Source organism: Colobus angolensis, unplaced genomic scaffold (assembly GCF_000951035.1).
Source record: "Colobus angolensis palliatus isolate OR3802 unplaced genomic scaffold, Cang.pa_1.0 Scaffold58, whole genome shotgun sequence".
NCBI classification, from domain to species: Eukaryota; Metazoa; Chordata; class Mammalia; order Primates; family Cercopithecidae; genus Colobus; species Colobus angolensis.
Genome location: NW_012119376.1, coordinates 41229 through 61888, shown reverse-complemented (window position 1 = coordinate 61888; position 20660 = coordinate 41229). Strand labels below are relative to the sequence as shown.

At 35.9% G+C, this 20660-nt stretch overlaps 1 protein-coding gene across 1 annotated transcript in view; it reads left to right on the top strand.

Annotated features, from left to right (window-relative positions):
- Positions 1-20660, top strand: part of UTRN (utrophin) — a 608259-nt gene that overhangs the window by 559784 nt on the left and 27815 nt on the right. Inside the window, exon 66 of the mRNA XM_011962010.1 lies at positions 15263-15399. Coding sequence (XP_011817400.1) covers positions 15263-15399 — 137 coding nt within the window. The remainder of the gene's footprint in view (positions 1-15262; positions 15400-20660) is intronic.

Here is a 20660-nt window from a genome sequence, read left to right as displayed (position 1 = left end):
CTTTTTAGTAAATGTCCTAAGAAAGAGTGAGCAGGGACCTGTCTTCAGGTGTTGGCTAGAGCGAACAGTAAATTCTTTTGGCAGCTTGGAGTTTGTTTTTCAGGCAGACGCTTTAAGAGGGCAGATGCCTTAATGATCCCCTTTTTTAGAGTAATCTAGGGATGTGGCCTTGAACTGTTAGGAATTATGTTCATGTTTGTTCAAGTTTTTTAATGGAGAAGTGGGTGGAAGGGTATGGACAAAATGATTTGTGCTGAAAATTTGCAGTTTTTACAGGTCAGGGCTTCAGTAAAGAACAGAGCTTACTGGAAGCCAACACAAATTTGGTCAAGGAGAGAATCCTCGTCAGTCATTTCAGCTCTGATAATGTATCATAGTATACCCAGAAAGACAAGATTGTGGACTTTCCTGCTACTCTCCCTTTAGGAGGAAGAATGTGTGAGAATGAACAAGGAAACAAATAAATGAGGTTATTATAGATTGCAGTAAGTGCCTTTAAGGAAATGGATATATAATGAGATAGAATGATTAGAAGAGACACTTCAGATAAAGAAATCAGTAAGATTTGTCTGAGCTGACATTTGAGTTGAGACCAAAGTTTGAGGGAAATTCAGTCCTGTAAAGAACTAGTAGAAGCATATTTCAAAAAGAAGAAACAGAACATACAGTGGTGTGAGATGGGAAAAAGGTTAGCGTGATTGGGCTACAGAAAGTGGAGCCTGTTCCCCAAGGGGCACATGGAAAGGAGCACTGGCTACACAACTGAAAGTGCCCAGTGCAAAATGAAACTGGGGGGGCCCCTTGTTTAACAATTATTAAGACTTCCAAAGTGGCAACATCAGAGCAGTAAATCAAGTTCAAGGCCCTTCTGATTGTAAGGCCCTGTGCAACTGCATAGGTCCAATATATTTGAAGCCCACACTGAGATTTGGAAAGAGGTGGGTGTAACCAGGGAACAGAAAGAAACCAGGACAAATTTGACGAAAGAGAGACAATAGTAGGATATGGAATTAAAAAGAAAGGCAACTATCCGATTGTATAGAACCCCGGGGATCATTGTAAGGAATTTGGATTGGGGGAAAATGTCATGGTAATATTTACATGAGTAGCTATTATAGAAATTTAGAAAGCTGATTATAAAATGCTAGTATCAAAATATCATGAAGTAAATATATGTTGTTATAGTAAAGATATATAAAATTACTCTTTTTCTTGGTCTTAAATGTATAATAATTCTTAATGGCTTTACAAAATACCCAAACAATTTGAAACCCACGTATCTTCAACAGTTGTCATCCAGTGGGTGCATGCTTAAGAATCACTGATACACGTTTGAATTCCACTCTCCAACTACCAATTTTAAATGAAATCTGTAAGTTACCCAAAACTGTTCTTGTTGCATAGTCTTTCAAAAGTCACTGTTATCATTTCCAAGATTGCAGTTTATCCTGCATTATACAAGGATAGCTTCATTTTTCAAGATATCCTTTGCCCATTTCTGAGGCTTTGTAGTGATCTTATCAACAGCCTACTTATAAATCATCTGTATGACAAGTCACTTTCTGCATTTGACCCTACAACTTTTTGTAAAATAACTAGAAGTATGTATTAATTGAATCTTTAAAAAGATGCTTGCATTTAATAGCAATGAATGACCTGATTTAACTGCTTTCTGAAATTTCTTTCTTTTCACCCCCGTTCTTTACATTTGCTCTACTGTTTTATTTCTGGTTCATCCACCTTTTACTCAACATTTCCTAAAGTCATTTCATGTCTGCCTTAGAAAATGAACTCAAGTGTGGATTTGTTCAGTACAGTGATAATAAGCACCATTTGAGTGTTAAATGGATCAGACCTTTCCATATGGACCTTGATGTTTACATTCCTCAGAGTGTGTCTCCCTTTTTGGTTAAGAAGATGCTCCAGTCACCTTACTGATTTCATCTCTTTCCTTTTCAAAGTCCTTTACAGCTGACTCTGAATGTTTCTATTTTTAAGAGCTTTCTGCAATTTAGAAACCTTATTTTAAATCCACAATGCACCCTAAATGTTTTGCCAATATATCTGCTTATGATTTATGGTAATGTTTGCCTTTAGCTGTAAGAAGACTAATGGTATATGAATGAAATATCATGACTCATGAAAGTGTTTTATGACATTGATAATTTATATATATGTAAATTATCTGAAGAAATGTAGCAGAATTTTTATTTCTCTAGGAGATGACTTTTTGTCTTATTTCCCCCTACTATTCTATAATCCAAATTTGTACATTTAAGAATTATTTCATTAGGCTTAATAAGAGTTGATCTTCAAGAAACAGCATGACACAGATGATATTTAATGCCTGTCATCATTCTGTCTCCATATGTCCAAATCCTACCTTCTCACAAAAACAGCTCACCTCCCACTTTGTGTGTGAAATCTCCCCCAGCTCCTCCAGTTTTACCCTCATCAAAGCACTTAGTTCAGAGGCCTCTGCCAATAGCCTCTACTTTACCAATTAACTTTTGATTCTATGTTCCCTTGTATCATTTTCTAACTGCGGTGTTTTTTTTCTTCTCAATTATCTTTTTACCTCCTTGAGGACTGGGATGACTTTTATACTTTTCTCCCTGTGTTAGTTAAATTTGCCTCATAAAAGCCAAATGAGCTCATATCTGAATTTATAAATACTAATTATAGAATATTAAAGCTGGAATTAAAGCTCTAAGAGATCATCTAACTTATCTTTATTTTGAAGAAAAAACTAAGTCTTAGAGAAGGTAAGTGGTTTATGCAAAGTTGATGGCATGGATTTAGTGACTTAACTCCATTAGGGAAACACACACACACACACACACGCAGTTGGAAAACAGGAGTTTATATATATCCTAGCTGGAATATTATGTTTGTTGAATACCCTTTTACATACCAGGCATTTTGCTAGGAGTTGGAAATACAGATAAAATTTCATGAAGGAGAAAAAATACCTCTATGTGGAGAAATTCAAGACTGTAATTTTTTTTAGAATGATTAAAAATCAAGACAGTAGTCAATTTTTTTTCATATTATCCATGCACTACATCTTTGAATTCAGGGATTATTTTTTTGTAAATAAATAGTTATGTCTTATATTAAGATGTTCAGATTTAAATTTTATAATTTATGATATTTTAATTTTGTTGTGAAAATTACCCTACTCAGATCTTTAAAATCATCTTTGTTGTAAGTAACCAAAATTTAATTCAAGTTAGAAACATTTTTATATGTTAGGGCATACAAAAGATAGTGTGTGGTTTTGTTTTTTGAGATGAGATCTACTCTGTTAGTGAATTTCAAGTGTATTATCTGTAGCCACATGCTGTACATTAGGTCTCCAGAATTTATCTGTCATATAACTGAAAGTTTATACCCTTTGACCAGTCTCTTCTCTTTTCCTCCACCTCCCAGCCCCTAGTAACCACTATTCTACTCTCTGCTACTATGAGCTTGACTTTTTTTTTTTTTAAGATTCCACATATAAGTGAGATCATGCAGTATTTGTCTTTCTGTATCTGGGTTATTTCACTTAGTATAATGTCCTCCAGACTCATCTAAGTCATTGCAAATAACAGGATTCCCTTCTTTTTTTATGACTGGATATATTTCACTGTATTTTCTTTATCCATTTATCTGTTGTAGGATACTTAGATTGATTCTGTATCTTGGCTATTGTGAATAACGCTGCAGTGCACATAGGAGTATAAATATCTTTTGGAGATAATGATTTTATTTTCTTTGGATATGTATCCAGAAGTGGGATTACTGGATGATGCGATAGTTCTATTTTTAATTTTTAAAAGAACCTTTAGACTGTTTTTCATAATGACTGAACCAAAGATAGTTCTTCTTTAAATTGGAGAGTTCTTTAAATTTCACATGATTTATAAAAGTTCATACAATTGCCAACAGTGAGAGAGAACTGGATAGGGTTAAATACTAAGAATGGGAAATGTTTAGAATAGCTACTAGGGTCAATCATGAGTCACACAGAGATGAGTAAACTGATTGCTACCTTGCCACAGGAGTGCAGCTGAGGTTAATTGGCAAGGATTTGTAGTTTATGACTCCCTCATTGCTTAGCAGCTTTGGAATTAAAAGATGAAAAGTATATTTGAAGGCCAAGGGAGTGAAAAATTCAAAGGTGTTAATGATACTGTAGTTGATTTGAGGTATCCTCATGCTGAAGAAATCCCGTGGTGGGATAAAGGGCTAGAGATCAAGATGATGGGGAAAGAAGAGGTTTATTTATAATATAAGAAGTGAGAAGAAGAGTCAGAAGATTCCAGTCAGTGAAAGATTTTTTCAAGTTAGAGATTTTGGACTAAAAGCTGTTTTAAGTTATAATGAGGCCTGAGGTATGGCCACACCCCAATGTGTGACTGAAGTAGGACACAGAAGGTTCTAGAAATGAGATGGCTTTTAGAAAATCACTGCATCTCTAGAATTGAAGTGACAGACAGGTGATAGCCCTGTCTTGCATTGTACCATCAAAGGAGAGGGGAAGGGCACATTGGCTTTAGTAGATGAAGCTAAGGGGAAAAGGGTGTTTAGGAGAGAAAAAAAATATTTTCTTCCCATCTTAGTTTCATAGTTGAGGCTCCTGTAACAAAAGATAGATTAACAAGAGAAGTGCATACAAATTGATTTAATATAAATTTTACACTACATGGAAGCCTTCATCAGGAAGAGAAGACCCAAAGAAACATGGAAGCCTGTGTATTTTTATGCTTAGGTTTGATGAAGAGTGGACAGTTGTGTAAAAGTATGATTGAATAAGAAGATATGACCTAATGCTAATGAACTAGGGGAACTTAGCAAGGCCTGTTTGTTCGCATTCTTCTCTGTGTCCTCCTGTCTTCAGTGATAAGGATGTTTCTTCCCTCCAGGAATAAGGAGGGCACCTCTCGATTAAGGGTCTTATGACCCTTTAGGTAGGAAGCGTGGGAGAAGGTCAGAGAGATCTTGCTACATCTGCTGTTCTCCTAATGTGCCACATTTGGAGGTAGTGTGTCCTGAACCCTCACCAAGTATAAACATCCTTTTCTCTTGGTTTTTATGAAAGAGAGATTATACAGCCACTAACGAAAAAGATTGTATGGGAGATGGCATTATCATGGGAGCATCAGGATTGATTCAAGGAGGTAGGTTGAAATAGTAATTATGAACAAGATGCAAGGGAATGTGTTAAAGAACACAGAATCCACTGTAATGGAGAAAGAAAGGTAGATAGGCAGTGTGCATATGGTGAGGTACAGTAACCCCATCCATGGAGAGAAAATGTGAAATAGAGCAAGGTAATGGAGGAAATAGTAAAAGGAAAGAAGGAGGAAATAAGCAAGGAAAGGTTAGCCAGGATAGAAAGGTGGTTTGAGATACATGTTTGCTTGGGGAGAAGAGACGGGATATTTTCAGAATTTTGTAGCTTGAAAGTCAACAGCATCAGCTACTTCCAGCATTTCAATTGCAAGGGTAGATTCATTGTCAATGTCATAGTTCAATTGCTGAGCTTTACATAGGACTAGTTTGTACTGGTAGCTTTGATGAGTTTAGTGGGAAGAGGCGATGACAAGAAAAAAATACCTCGATGAGTAGCAGCTTATTAAATTAATACCACTCAAAAGAGATTTATATTGCAGGTTTTAAGCAAATACAGTTGTTTTTAAAGCAAGAGGTTCAAACATATTCTTGTTGATATTGATTAACATATAGGGAAATAAGCCAAAATTACATGTTTTTCATGAGAAGAATCATATTTTCAGTGAGAAGAATTACAATTTTCTAGTAAAAAAGTCGAATTTCTTTTTTAAGTTAAAAGATAAATTATGCCTTTTTTAAAGGAACTATATGCCATTGGCAAAAATAAAACTCACAGACAAAAACAAAAAGAACAAAGAAAAAAAATCTAGAAGCAGTTGTTTTGACCAATCCTGTCCACCCCTGCCAACATCAATGTACTTCGTAAGACTATAAAAATCAAATATTTTAAAAATGCTGATTCATTCTTTGGAAAGCTCTACCTTGAGTTAGGGAAGTTTGGTTTTTGGCAGTCTTGTCTCTTCAGATGTGATGTGGGGTGTTTGCCAATATACTGAAAACGCAGCATCACGGCTGTTTCTCTGACCTCAGCATCCTGAAGTGGTGTTTCAGCTTCTGCTCACCTTACGTTGTTTTCCCAGTAGGTCCAGTGCATTTAGATTTGTCATTAGCTTTTAAGGTGAGGTTTGGGCAAAATCCATTTTACTTTGGATGATTTATCATCCTACTGATTCTTGACTCCTTGGTGATTCTGCTAATGTTAATTTTTTTAGCTTCATATTTTTTCATTAGGACTTGAAAGTCTCTGAGCTTTTCTTACTGATTGCATCCTATCCATGGAATTCAAATGTGTCTGAATTTCCACTTGTTGAAATCATTGAAACTTAAATAAAAACTGAGAAGTTGTTTTATAGTTTAAAAAAAAAAAAAACCTGTTAAGAATGTCTTTAAAATAAGTCTTGTGATAATGAAATGTACCGCTTAGCAGTATGTGTACACCAGTTGGGACTACTGATTTCTATATTTAAGAAGTAACTCTTGCTAATGAGGGTGCTGTTCAACAATGATTTTAGCACTTGTGCATGATCCAAATGATAATGTTTAATTATTCTGCTTCTGTGCCAAATGACTGTGTTTTTTTTTAATATATAACCTTGATTTACCTCTTTGTAAGTCCTTGGTTTCCTCTGTATGTAACTTATTCGTATTTATAATTAACAGTTTAAATCCACTGTTTGGAGCATTAAGGAATTAGTTAATACTGATATCTCAAGTTAAGAAGTGGCCCCCCAAAAAAATTGTTGGGAGAATTAAAACAAATATTTTTTGTTTTGTTTTGTTTCTTTTTTTGTGGTTCTTTATCTTGTTTTGTGTAAATTGTTTGGTAATTAGAAGTTATGTGTTACAGGATTTCGCTTATTTGGTAGCATTGTAAATCGTTTCCTTTTGTGTGCTGCTTTGTGGGTCTTCAGGGATAATAGTAAGAGTCCTTTAAGCTGACCTAGTAAAGCCATTTATTCAAGGATCACTTGATTATGAATACTGGGGGAGTTAGCTTTTCTACATTCTAGATTCTTCTATACCTTATCCTTGCTGCTCCTTGTGATACATATTAGTGAAAAGGGAACTTTCAGCCATATATTAATGCTTTTGAAGTTCAGTAGTGCATAGACTTCAGCATAAAGATTATATACTTTGCAACGTGAACAGGGACATATAGAAGGATACACATACATTCATATAGAGATACACAAACTCAAGCAAAAGCTCCAGTGACTCTAAATTATGTCCCATATGAAGTATCTATATTTGTTCTCTATGAGGGGTAAAATGTCAAGAAAATTTAAAATTTCCTAACTGTATTTTGGTTGGTAAAATACAATCTCAAAAGTAAAAAATTATTTGATTTTGCCTTACAAGTGATTTTCTTTAGGGTTTTGCTACAAATAGATGTATCATAGGGTAAATTTGATAATTCAGTGATGCTTTCCATATTTTATTCATTTATATTAGTTGGTGGGGAACAAGTAAAAAATTGATTAATTCTTATTATACCAGTAAATTTTCATTGTCTTACGGCTACTTAATAGCAGTACAGTGGAGTAAAGTACATTTTCAGAATTCACATGCCCACTTGTCTGTGTAGGTTCAGTTCTAAAATGTTTTTCACAGTGAGTCACCATCATTAGCTTTCCAAAATGACAGTTTGAAGGACAACCCTAATTTGTATATGTGAATTTTTATGTGCTTGTTAAAAATCAGTCCAGAGGCATCTGGGGAAGATAGTGGTAGCATGGCTTCAGAGTTTTCTCATATCTTTTGCATTTGCCATTTTCCTTCCATTTCTAAAGTAGTTACATTTATAAAGAGATATTTGCAAAGAGAACAGCTAGACAGCAAAACTAAAATGTACAATGTTTGCAACCAAACTAGATGACAAGAGAGATCCAAAATAAACCCAGGTGGCGACAAGCCACCACCAGCCACAAAACATACAAGACATCACTGTCTGTATGAGAGGAAAGAGAAGGAAGTAAGGGTGCCTAAGAACTGGATAGCCCCCAAAATAGGCAACAGATATTTAATGGAAAGCTGGCTTGAGAGCAGCGCTAAACCTGGAAGGGTTTTGCCATGCACAGAGACTAGGGTAAAAATGTGTGACATTTCTAGAATGCTCTTGCCTGCTGTGAGCTCTCAGACTGCACCTATCAGGGCTTCATGCTAGAAAGAAGGTCTCACGCTGAGCAAAACTTCTGGGAACAGAATCAACATGGAGCATCTCAAGGCAACAGAAATGAAAGGAGAAGGCCTAGTCCAAAATGTGCATGTGTGCTGGTAGAGGGTATGGGGGAACAGGACCAGGAAATCCCAAACTCAAGTACTGCTATGAATGGAATGTATATATCTCCCAAAAATTCATGGTTTGAAATCTAATCCCTAGCGCGATAGTGTTAGGAGATGGGGCCTTGGAAGCCTTTAGGTCATGAGGATGGAGCTGTCATGAATGAAATTAGTGCATTCATAAAAGTGACCCCAGGGAGCTCTCTCTTCCCTTCCACCATGGGAGGACACAGTGAGAAGACGTCTGTATATGACCCAGGAAGCAGATTCATTGGACAACAAATCTGCCAATCCTTTGATCTTGGACTTTCCAGCCTCCAGAACTGTGAGAGATAAATTCCTGCTGTTTAATTTAAGCCACTCAGTCTATAGTATTCTGTTATAGCAGACTGAATAGATTGAGACACATACTGTAATTGTAAATACCACACAAAAGCAAAAAAAGATAAATCTCTGTGAAGTTAGAAAAACTTTCCTCAATATCACTTCTTTATAAAAGTTTAGGAAAGTTAATTATACAACCAAAAAAAAAAAAATTATCAACAAAAGTATCAAGACCAAATCTCATATAAAGCAATTTTAAGAAAAAGAGATAAGGAACAAAATTATATCATGACAAAGAAAGCATGCCAGTGTAACTACTTTATGAATGGGGGGAAAATAGAAAAGTGAATCTATATTTTAATGTTTTCACTAATCATATGAGTGGTAGTATTGGTATTAGTGTTCTAAGACTATTATGTACGTAATACGAAAAAAAGCAAATGAATAATTATGGGATTGTCTAGGTCTTTCATCTCTTGTGTCCTTGAGAACCAGATTTTTGGTTTTGAAAAAATGAGATAGAGGTGTATTAGAAAACAAGTTAAGTTAAATCAGAAATTTGAATTGGAATCATCAATGTAACTTCAAGAGAAATTTCACCTTCAAATGCATATTTCCCAGCTCTGTGCAATGAGAAAGCCTATTAACACTGAAAAGGCCTAAAAGGTGTGCTTGGAACATCTTGTAATAGTAGCTAATAAGGAAGCTGTTGAAGACTGTTAGAGTCACATTAAAAGTTGCCAACTGAACTTGACGTTCAATAGTGAGAATTGCAATAGATTGAAGTCCATCAAATACATTACAGTCTTTGAGTTTCTCATGATATTTAAAATGAACAAAAGCATTGATCATCTTTGGAAAATGATAAGAAACCATTTCGAGATATTGAAAATTAGTCAACACAGTCAAACATTTATCCTGACTTTTCTAAATGAGCTGTACCACAGAGTACCTAAATGTTAGACGTGGTGATGTTTCTTTATAAAAGTATGTATTAGGCAGGGTTCTCTAGAGGGTCAGAACTAATAGGATAGATGTATATATGAATGGGAATTTAGTAAGGAGTACTGACTCACACGATCACAAGGTGAAGTCCCACAGTAGGCTGTCTGCAAGCTGAAGAGCAAGGAAGACAGTTCGAGTCCCCAAACCTCAAAAGTAGGGAAGCTGACAGTGCAGCCTTCAGTCTGTGGCCAAAGGCCCAAGAGCCCCTGGCAAACTACTGGTCTAAGAGTCCAAAAGTTGAAGAACCTGGAGTTTATGTTCAAGAGCAGGAAGCATCCAGCATGGAAAAAGATGAAGGCCAGAAGACTCAGCAAGTCTGCTCTTCCATCTTCTCCTGCCTGCTTTATTCTAGCCATACTGGCATCTGATTAGATGGTGCCCACTGATTAGATGGTACCCATCCAGTTTGAGGGTGTATCTTCCTCTCCCAGTCCACTGACTCAAATGTTAATCTCCTTTGGCAACACCCTCACAGACACACCCAGGAACAGTACTTTGCATCCCTCAATCCAATCAAGTTGACACTCAATATTAATAATCACAAAGTATTCCAAGTAATACATGAAAAATGAATGATAGGATGACACCATTTTGCAATTCCCAATGAATGGATATGAACACTTAGCATGAACAGCTGCTAAGATCAGATAAGAGAGATGACAGCTATTATGTACCTCCTATAACACTGCCAAATACCACTAATTTTCTTGACAAAAGTCTGATGCGTTATCTGGATCAAGTTGCAGATTTGCAGGAGGTTATCAAGAGGACAGACGAAAGTGCTGAACTGTACCAAAAATAGACATTCTGTAAAATCCAGACTCTGGAAAACTCTGCAGGTCAAATTGAGTTTTCCAACAGACAAACTGTAGGGAAATGGCAGGTGTGGAGGAGGGATCTGTAAATTAAAAGTGATTTAAAATATATCAGATTTTTTTAAAATGAGCAAAACCAGTTAAGGATAGACATTGGAGTGATAAAACTATTTTTAAAACATAATTCAAGTTATGAACTACTTCAGAAAATGAAGTTGATGTTAATAATGGAGAGCGGAAGAGAATTGTCCCTGAAAGGGGTTCTCGAATGTGCAGCAGTGTTCTTTTTTCCGACTGAGGTGGTATATTGATAATATTTCATTAAGCCATACATTTTTGTGTATATATTTTGTTTCACTTTAAGATAAAAAGAATTATAAAAATAAATCAGCCTAGCCACCAAAACTTTACGAATGGCTATCTCTGGATGGTCAAATAGCTGACAATTTTTTATTTTTATTCCTTCATGTGTATTTTATTTTTCTTTCTAGTTGTACTGACACCAAATATGTGTTACATATGCCATTTAAATCTTTTTTAAGTAGCTGGGACTGCAGGCACATGCTATCATGCCTAGAATTTTTTCTTTAAATTTTTTTTTTTTTTTTTTTTAGAGAGACGAGGTTTTGCCATGTTGCTCAGGTTGGTCTCGAGCTCCTGAGTTCAAGCAATCTACCCTCGCAAAGTGGTAGGATTACAGGTGTGAGCCACTGCATGCAGCCTATTTATAAAATGACATTTTAATACAATTTTTAAAAAAACCAACCACATGTCATCTAAGCAGTACTTTATTTAAAATGAAGGAAAAATTTAGGATGCAATATTAGATATTTTAGTCAATGGCAATGGATTCTTTCTCTTTCAAAACTTAAAACAGATCCATTTTTCTAAAGATTCAGGCTTTCAAAAACATTTTTTTCCTTACTGAACTTGGTTGGAGTCCATCAAAGGCTTAGTGTGAGTTTACTTAGGCTTCAAAACCCTGATGATAGTCTCCTGAGAGGCCATGATGGTTAAATGAGATTGAAGGAAAACAGTTTATAAGGTACAAGGTCCTATGCTAACATGTTACCTTGTGTTTGATCTAATGGGATCAGCAAAATCTGTTCTCCTTTTCTTACAGGAATAAACAGAAACCAAATCTTCCAAGAAATGCATTTAAAATGTTGGGTAATTTGTGTAGTAAAGAGTGTTCCTTTCAATTTTATCTTTCTATCATAATATCAAAAGTTATTTGCTTAAAAATTAGAAAAATGTATTGTACCTAGTGTAAAGATAGAGTTGAGTTTGGTTATATTTATTATGGTAAGTGGGTGGTTCTCTTTTTTTATTTGTTTCTTTTTCTTTTTTTCTAAACAAACCATTACTTTAGCATTTTAAAATAGAAAAATATTAGGTACTACCATTATATAATAAAAATCGGACCAAGTATATATAAATGTTTTAACATTTTCGGTGTAAAAATGGGTTAAATTCATTTTATTGGCTCTACCCCAGCTGAAGAATTACATTCTGATAACCTGAATATAATCTCTAATTCCTTGGGATGAATTGCTTTTCACTTTTTCTTTTAATATTGCATAAAGTTTGTGGCACTAGTGAGTTAATGCTCTTAGATTACAACTCTTCATGCTAGCTTTTCCCCAAGGAAATAAGCTATTGCTGAGTGAATGTGTACTATTTTAAAAAATATATAAGTATAAGTATTATTAGCAACTCTAATTTCAGTAACTGCTATAACTTTTTGGGACAGCAAGTAGTTGTTGGTTATTTTGTGCATGGGATAGAGAGGGGTTGTTTTTGTTTATTGGTTGGTTTTGCTTTGGTCTTTCATGTCTTGAAAATATTTAGCTGAAGAATGTATGCTGTGGAATTGAACTTGCACTTCTGAATAATTTGTCATTTTTTTCACAAGCCAGATTTCATGCTGGAACTCAGATATACATATACTAGAAGAACTGATGCTAAGTAAAAGAAACAAGTCATAAAAGACCATGTATTATATTAATTTGTTTATATGAAATGTCCAGAATAAGCGGATTCGTAGAGAAAGTAGATTAATGCTTGCCACGGGTTGTGAGAGAAGAAGGGTCATGGGTACAGAGTTTCTCTTTGGGGTGATGAAAATGATCTGTAATTGGATAGTGATGATGGTTTTTTTAACTTTACGAATACACTGAAAACCACTGAAGTATAAACTGTACCATACCCTTTCTGAGGTACACTGGGTAAGGGACCTGATGCCTTGCCCACCGGGCCTTTTCTCCCACCCACTCACTGCACTCAGGGCTGTGAGTTGAAGACCTGAATATGGCTTGAAAACCACTGGCCTAAGAGATCAAAACTTTTGCATTGCTAGGTATGGAGTTTACTCCCAAGTAAAAGCTGGAGTCCGTTGCTCATTAAGTATTTCTCTCTATATTAACAGTGTACTAAGAGCAGACAAAGAAATAAATTGGGTCATGCATGCTTATCCTTACACACAGGTCTTCTTTATACATTTCTATTATGGAAACTTCTATTTTTTTCCTTCCTTACCAAAACATTTAGGGTAAGCATATCTCTAAACTAAATTATCTGCAGTTGTGATAACCATTGCAAAAGATGTGAAAATCATTTATAGTAGATGATATATCCTTTTGGCTTTATTCTGAAACCCAGATACTCCTTCTCTAAAAGTTTCCTTGTTTGCTCCCAACTACAATCTGGTTTTTTTTGTTTTTTTTTTTTTTCCTTTTCTGCCTGGTAAGAGCTGAATACCCTCAAATGGTCAAATCTTATAACAACCCTTTTTCCTCCACAGGGTTTCCTTGAATTATTTTTCTTTTCATGAATAGCTTTTTCTTCTGCACTTTTGCTTTGCATTTGGGAAGGCCTATATCCATATAACTGCAGATCATTATGTAGTTAATATTCAGTTATTCGGGAAAAGATTGGTCATTGTGAATCTGATGGCAAGGCCTGGTGATAGCATGGGGCTGGCACCTTGTTGCAGGTTTTTGTTTTGTCAATGTAAAAACTGATAAATTTTAAATGATAAGTAGCTGCAACTTAATCATGCCTCATCTGTGCTTTGGAAGCTGAGAGAATCAAAAGTTCCCTTAATTATTTACTAGAAACAGACATGTTTTGATAGAATGAGAATAGATAGAAAGTGGCAAAACTATATAGGGGTTGACTCAGAACTTAGTTGTTTTCAAAAATTATTTGTTTGTTTTGCTTTGTTTTGTTTTTTTAATTTTTGGCTGGGTGTAGTAGCTCACACCTGTAATCCCAGCACTTTGGGAATCTGAGGCAGGTGAATCACTTGAGATCAGGAGTTCCAGACCAGCCTGGCCAACATGGTAAAACCCCATCTACTAAAAATACAAAAATTAACTGGGTGTGGTGGTACACACCTGTAGTCCCAGCTACTCAGGAGGGTGAGGCATGAGAATCGCCTGAACTTGGGAGGCAGAGGTTGTAGTGAGCTGAGATCACGCCATTACATTCCAGCTTGGGTGACAAAGCGAGACTCTTTCTCAAAAAAATAAAAAAAGTTTCTGTCCACAAAACAAGTTTCTGTGAGTCCTGGGCATGCATGTTGTGAAGGAAAAGCTGAAGGGTGGGGACAGGGATCAGGCAGCAGGTAAGCAAATATACTTGTCACTCAATTTCTGTGATTACAAGAAAGTTTCTCTCTCCTTATCCTCCTCCTCCTTCTCCTTCTCCTCCTTCTTCTTCTCCTCCTTCTCCTCCTTCTCCTCCTCCTCCTCCTCCTCCACCCTCTCTCTTTCTGTCTCTAAGAGGAGGGATTGAGGTATAATGAGTGGTAGGTTGAGCAGTCAAGTTGGAACCAGAGGATCGTGGGCTTCATTAAGTTCTATGCAGATAACGTAAATATTTTAAACACAGATTCAGAAGGATCACAGTTGATATCTGTATTGCAAAGAGCAACTAGAATTGTGATGTACAGTAGAAAACTGGGGCTTGGAGAGCAATAGTTCATGGGATAGGATGATGGGGTAGGTGGAGTTGGGGTAGTGTTAGTCCATATCACCCTAAATGATTATCAAACTAATCATTTAGAAATACCTAAGGGAACAGTAACATTTTATACCACTATTAAAAATATAGTTCAGGTAAAATAATTATACGTCTACCTAGTTAGGAAAGGACAAAGAAATCGACAGTATTCCTTCTCAAACAGAGCACCAATATGGCCCTGCTCTTTCTCACTTGTTTGTTCTCTTTTCTTTTTCCCCGCTAGAATATATGCTGGCTTGCGTGTAGCCAGCATCAGCTATATGGCTAATTTCCATTAACTCAGCTTAGTTAAAACCATATAATAGCCACAGTACTCTGTCATCACTAAATTAATAGCAAATTAAAATTTTTTTAGTGAAAAGCACCAGCCAGTAGTTTGGAAAAATTAGTTTGGAAAAATTTCCAAAACTAATTTTACTTTTTGGCCCAAGTTTTAAAATATTGGGGAAATGAGCTAGTTATGGTTTATTTTCAACAGAGAATGAAAAATTATAAACTTATCACTGTATATATTTAGTGATGAGTTCGTATTGCCAAGTGTTTTCATGAGACTGTGTTTTATTTCAAAAATGCATAAAACTACCAAAACTGTTGACATTTAATTGCATCAATTTACATCTGCTCAGATTTTTTTATAGATAGCTATTGCCTTCCATTTACTGAGAGAAGTGTAATTGTTTTCAACCTTATAGACAACATCTGGGGAAGATGTACGAGACTTCACAAAGGTGCTTAAGAACAAGTTCAGGTCAAAGAAGTACTTTGCCAAACACCCTCGACTTGGTTACCTGCCTGTCCAGACAGTTCTTGAAGGTGACAACTTAGAGACGTGAGTTTGATTTTAATATTAAATCTAGTGTTAACATTTATATATGATGTTGTCTTTTTCATGTTAATAACACAAGAGAAATTGTTTAATACCAATTGCATTTTAGAGGAGGTAGATTAAACTTGGAATCAGTCTTCATAACATGAATTTTTACTATTCATTTTTGACAATGTCACAGCCAAAATTCCAATTTTAACCTTGCACATGTCCTTAACCTTTAAAAATATGTATTAATATGTCAACTTTAATACACACTGGGCATCTCTTTTGTTGATCGTCTCTTTTTCTTTTTAAAAATATCTAAATTGTGGCATTATGTAGTCTTTCATTCTTTTATTTTCCTTTTTTTCCCCTTATGGGGTGTGTTTTACTATTTCTCATAGTATGTTTTATACTCCTTTTGCATCTCTTTAATATCAATTTGTTAATAATACTTAATCTGTTGATTCAGATATTTATGCTAAAATTCTAAAATATCACATTGTGTTTATTGAAAATGAAGCAGCAAACTGAGATAGCTTCATATATTACATAAAATAGAAAAAAATTTCAATTTTAACCTTGTACGTGTCCTTAAGCTTTAAAAATATATATTAATATGTCAAACTTAATACACACTGGTGTCATCTTTTTTGTTGGTCATCTCTTTTTAAAAATACTTAAATTGTGGCATTATATAGTCTCTCATTCTTTTATTTATTTATTTATTTTCCTTTTATTCCCCTTATAGTAGGTATTTTACTATTTTTCATAGTATGTTTTATACTCTTTTTGCATGTCTTTAATATAAATTTATTAATAATAATCTGTTGATTCAGATATTTATGCTAAAATTCTAAAATATCACAGTATGTTTCTAATCTATTTTTTATTGAAAAGGAAGACAGCAAACTGAGATAGCTTCATATATTACATAAAATAGAAAAAATGTCTTCAAAGTGTGTAATTTGAGTTGGTTAGCATAGATGAAAGCTTCAAGATGGTGAAATTACTATGGGATTATAAAGCAAAGGGAATAAGAATTTATGGCCTGAAATGAAAAGAAAAAAACATTTTCAATAACCCAGAAAAAAATGCAAAGAAGTAAATTTAAGGCACTAAACAAGTATGTGTTAAGATCAAAATAGATTTTAAATCTTTGAATTGCTTTTTGATATGTCAGCATAAATATTCCTGCTAAGGCCATTTTCTTGTGGTTGAATCTTGGGGAAAATGAACTTTTATTACTAATCATCAACAGAGTGCCTAGTTGTATAGCATAATGAAGTTCCAGTCAGAGAAAGACAGGGTCTCAGATGACTAGAAAAGAGAAACTCAAAAGTGTGAAGTTTTCTACTTTACCAAAAATAGAGAAAATTGTAGTAAGAAGTATACAAAATGTAAAGTGTAATTTTTGTGACATGAAACTTTAACCTTCAAATTCATAGTTCATTTTATTTTGTACGTGAGAGAAAATCAGGGAATAGTAATAGTTTATAGTGCATTGTGATAGTCAATGTCTCAAACATGTCAAAATAGAAGAATACACTATTTGGTCTGCAGACAAAAATCGATTTTTTTAAAATCCCTGTAGACCTCAAACTTTGGTAAACTTATGTGCTGGTTTATCTCTTTTATTTGTGGAATGGCTAAGAAATGGAAGAAAGACCGCAGCCAAAGCATAAGAGATACCTTTTTTCCTCTATAGGTAATGTCATGTGTGTGTATACATAAAGAAATACAATGCAAATGCATATTTAGATAGGTCCATGTATAACACATACACATACAAAATGTAAGAAAAAATTTCAACTTTATGATTACTCTGCTTGGTAACAAACTGTGTACACTTAAGATATATTCTTTCCACTTGATATCAAACTGTGTACAATTAAGATCTATGTCTTTCTAAACATTCCTTTGCATAGTATAATTTAGAAAAGTTTTTTTTTTTTTTTTTGCGACAGAGTCTCACTTTGTCGCCCAGGCTGGAGTGCAGTGGCGCAATCTCGGCTCACTGCAAGCTCCGCCTCCCGGATTCACACCATTCTCCTGCCTCAGCCTCCTGAGTAGCTGGGACTATAGGCGCCCGCCACCACGCCCGGCTAGTTTTTTTGTATTTTTAGTAGAGATGGAGTTTCACCGTGTTAGCCAGGATGGTCTCGATCCCCTGACCTCGTGATCCGCTGGTCTTGGCCTCCCAAAGTGCTGGGATTACAGGCATGAGCCACCGCGCCCGGCCCCTCGAAAAGATTTTAATAAAGCAATTTCAATTTAAAGAGAGCTATTCGAATACATTCAGGAACAGTAGACTTTTGGTCCTCTTTTTGATTTGTGGGTATGCTTTTATCCTTTCCTTCAAAAGCCTGTGTGATAATAGATTCTTATTTGTCTTAGTATCTAATACATGTTTTAACTATGCTGACGCCTTAGGATGAAGACAAAATTGCACCTTTTTTGTCTCCCGTCCAGTTAATCTTTGGAATGGATAATTCTGAGGCACAAAATTATTACTTGGTGCTTTAATTTACGGGATAATTTGATAGGTTTGAACTAAATGATGTGCCTTTTAATCTTTTGCTAAACCGTTGGCATTTTGCATCCCAAATACCTACACCCTTCACAGGAATCATGCAGATAGATGCGTATTTTATACTCCTTTAAAACATTTTTAATTTGCCTTTCAATGTCAAAATAATCACTGGCATCAGTCATCCTATTCTGAGTGACTCTATTAGGTAAAAATTAACAGAAAAGCATGCCAAATAATTTTGTACTGTGATTTCGGGGTATAATTCTAAAAATGACTCACCTCAATTCATTCAACTGAAAATGAATTTATGAGCATTTTTAGTGAGAGGAAACAAGAGGAAAAAGGAAGGAGTGTGAGCTTGCATCAGATGCCCCAAGATCCTTATTGGAAAGATTTATGAACTACTGGATGTAGTGGGCAGGTTTTCTTTTTTTAATCCTAGACCAAGCTCTCGGGATTTGATATAGTTCACTTTTCAGCTGAGCCCTTTCTAGTACAGGGCCGCTTAATCTTCTGGTGTCACAATTTATGTGAGTGGGTAATAAAAAAGTTTGATTTTGTTTATTCTCCTATTTGGGGGAGGAGAACATTGGAGAAAAACCAGTAAAGTGGCAAATGTGTTAAAGTTATTTATGAAGCTAATTAGAATTTTCTTTCGCTTCTTTCTTTTTCATCCTTGCAAAATGTAACATTTTATCCTCTGCCCAGTAATTACACATGCATACATGGAGGAGGGGATTTATGGGGAAAATGAGTTATTACTAAAAGGGCGTAAACAAGTCTGCTAAGGTTTATTCAGTTAATTTTATAACTATGCAAAATTTTTCAGAAAATAAATCAATAAATGAGTAGAGTTTGATTAAAGAATACTCCATTGAAAATAAACCTGAGGAACAAGCTAAAATAGTAACAAAAGTAATTCAAGAGTTGTGAGAATTATTATTGGCTAAAGAGATAGAGTGATTTCCCTAAAGATTAAAAAAAGTAAAATAGACACCTCTCCCTGGTATTGGTTAAAGGGGAGTAAATAAGTTTAAAGATTTTTTTTTTTAAGCCTTTGCTGTAGCAAGAACCAAATACAATGTAAGTTTCACTATGGTTGTAGTTAACACCTGACTGGGAGGAAGTATGACAGCTAAGTTGAGACCTGAAAGATTAATAGGGCTAAGGGTTGTGTGTTTGGTGTGGGAGCTGGCGAGGGAGAGTTTCTGGTCTAAGGAAGCATTTTCAAAAGCTTGGAGGCAAGATAATTTCAGAAACCGGGGTGGAAAACTAGCAACAGTGGCAAGAAATGGCAGTGGAGAGAGAAAATGGAACTATATAATGAAGAGCCTTCTAAGCCATGCCAAGGTGTTTGGAGTTTATTCGAAGAGCAATGGGGAGTCACAGGGGTTCTTTAAGTAAAAGCAGCAGGGATCCCACTTACCCTGCTCTGGGGCAAATGGATTGAAGAAGACAGAAGACAAAGAACAAAGAAGAGTCTACTGACAATTTAAGGCACTAAAAGGGTCACTAAGTTCTTCAAAGTCTGAGTTTTATATATAAAACCATTTATATATATATATACACATACACGTACATACACATATGTTTATATATATACAAATGTATATATGTGTGTATATATATTAATATAATTGTGTGTGTGTGTGTGTGTATATATATATTTTTGTTTGTTTGTTTTGTTTTGTTTGAAACGGGGTCCAGTTTTGTTTCCCAGTGGCACAATCACAGCTCACTATCTCATTGCAGCCTCGACCTCCCAGACTCAAGCGTTCCTCCTTGGGAATTCCTAGGCAGTGTGTGAAGTTGTGGGGGTGTCCCCCCAGCATTAAGATTGGGAATTCCTAGGCAGTGTGTGAAGTTGTGGGGATGTCCCCCCAGCATGAAGATTGACACTGAATGATCTGTGTCCAGACACAAGGCTGTGAGTCAAGCAGAACAAGTTTTCTTGTATCAGTTTGTAGATTAAACTTCTGGATAAAATTTTCATCCTCCCGAGAAGCTGGGACTATAGGCATCATGACGCCACGCACAGCTAATGTGTTTATTTTTTGTGGAGATGGGGTCTCATTTTGTTACCAAGGCTGGCCTCAGACACCTGGGCTCAAGCAATCCTCCCACCTCAGCCTCCCAAAGTGCTGAGATTATAGGTATAAGCCCCCGAGCCTGGCTTGGGTTGCATTTTACGTGATACTAAGTGATCCTCTTGCCTCAGCTTCCCAAAGTGCTAGGATTACAGGCACAAGCCACCGAGCCTGGCCTGGGTTACATTTCGTATAATATCTAAATATCTGTAGTAGAGTCTGATTTCTGGAATATCAGTGTGTGATTGAGAAAATCACTTGTTGGCCGGGCGCGGTGGCTCAAGCCTGTAATCCCAGCACTTTGGGAGGCCGAGACGGGCGGATCACGAGGTCAGGAGATCGAGACCATCCTGGCTAACACGGTGAAACCCCGTCTCTACTAAAAAATACAAAAAAATAGCCGGGTGAGGTGGCGGGCGCCTGTAGTCCCAGCTACTTGGGAGGCTGAGGCAGGAGAATGGCGTAAACCCGGGAGGCAGAGCTTGCAGTGAGCTGAGGTCCGGCCACTGCACTCCAGCCCGGGCGACAGAGCGAGACTCCGTCTCAAAAAAAAAAAAAAAAAAAAAAAAAAAAAAAAAGAGAAAATCACTTGTTCAGCCCCCATGCTGGAGAGCAGAGATAGGCTGCATTCTGAAGCGTGGGCTAACACACACATTGGTCTT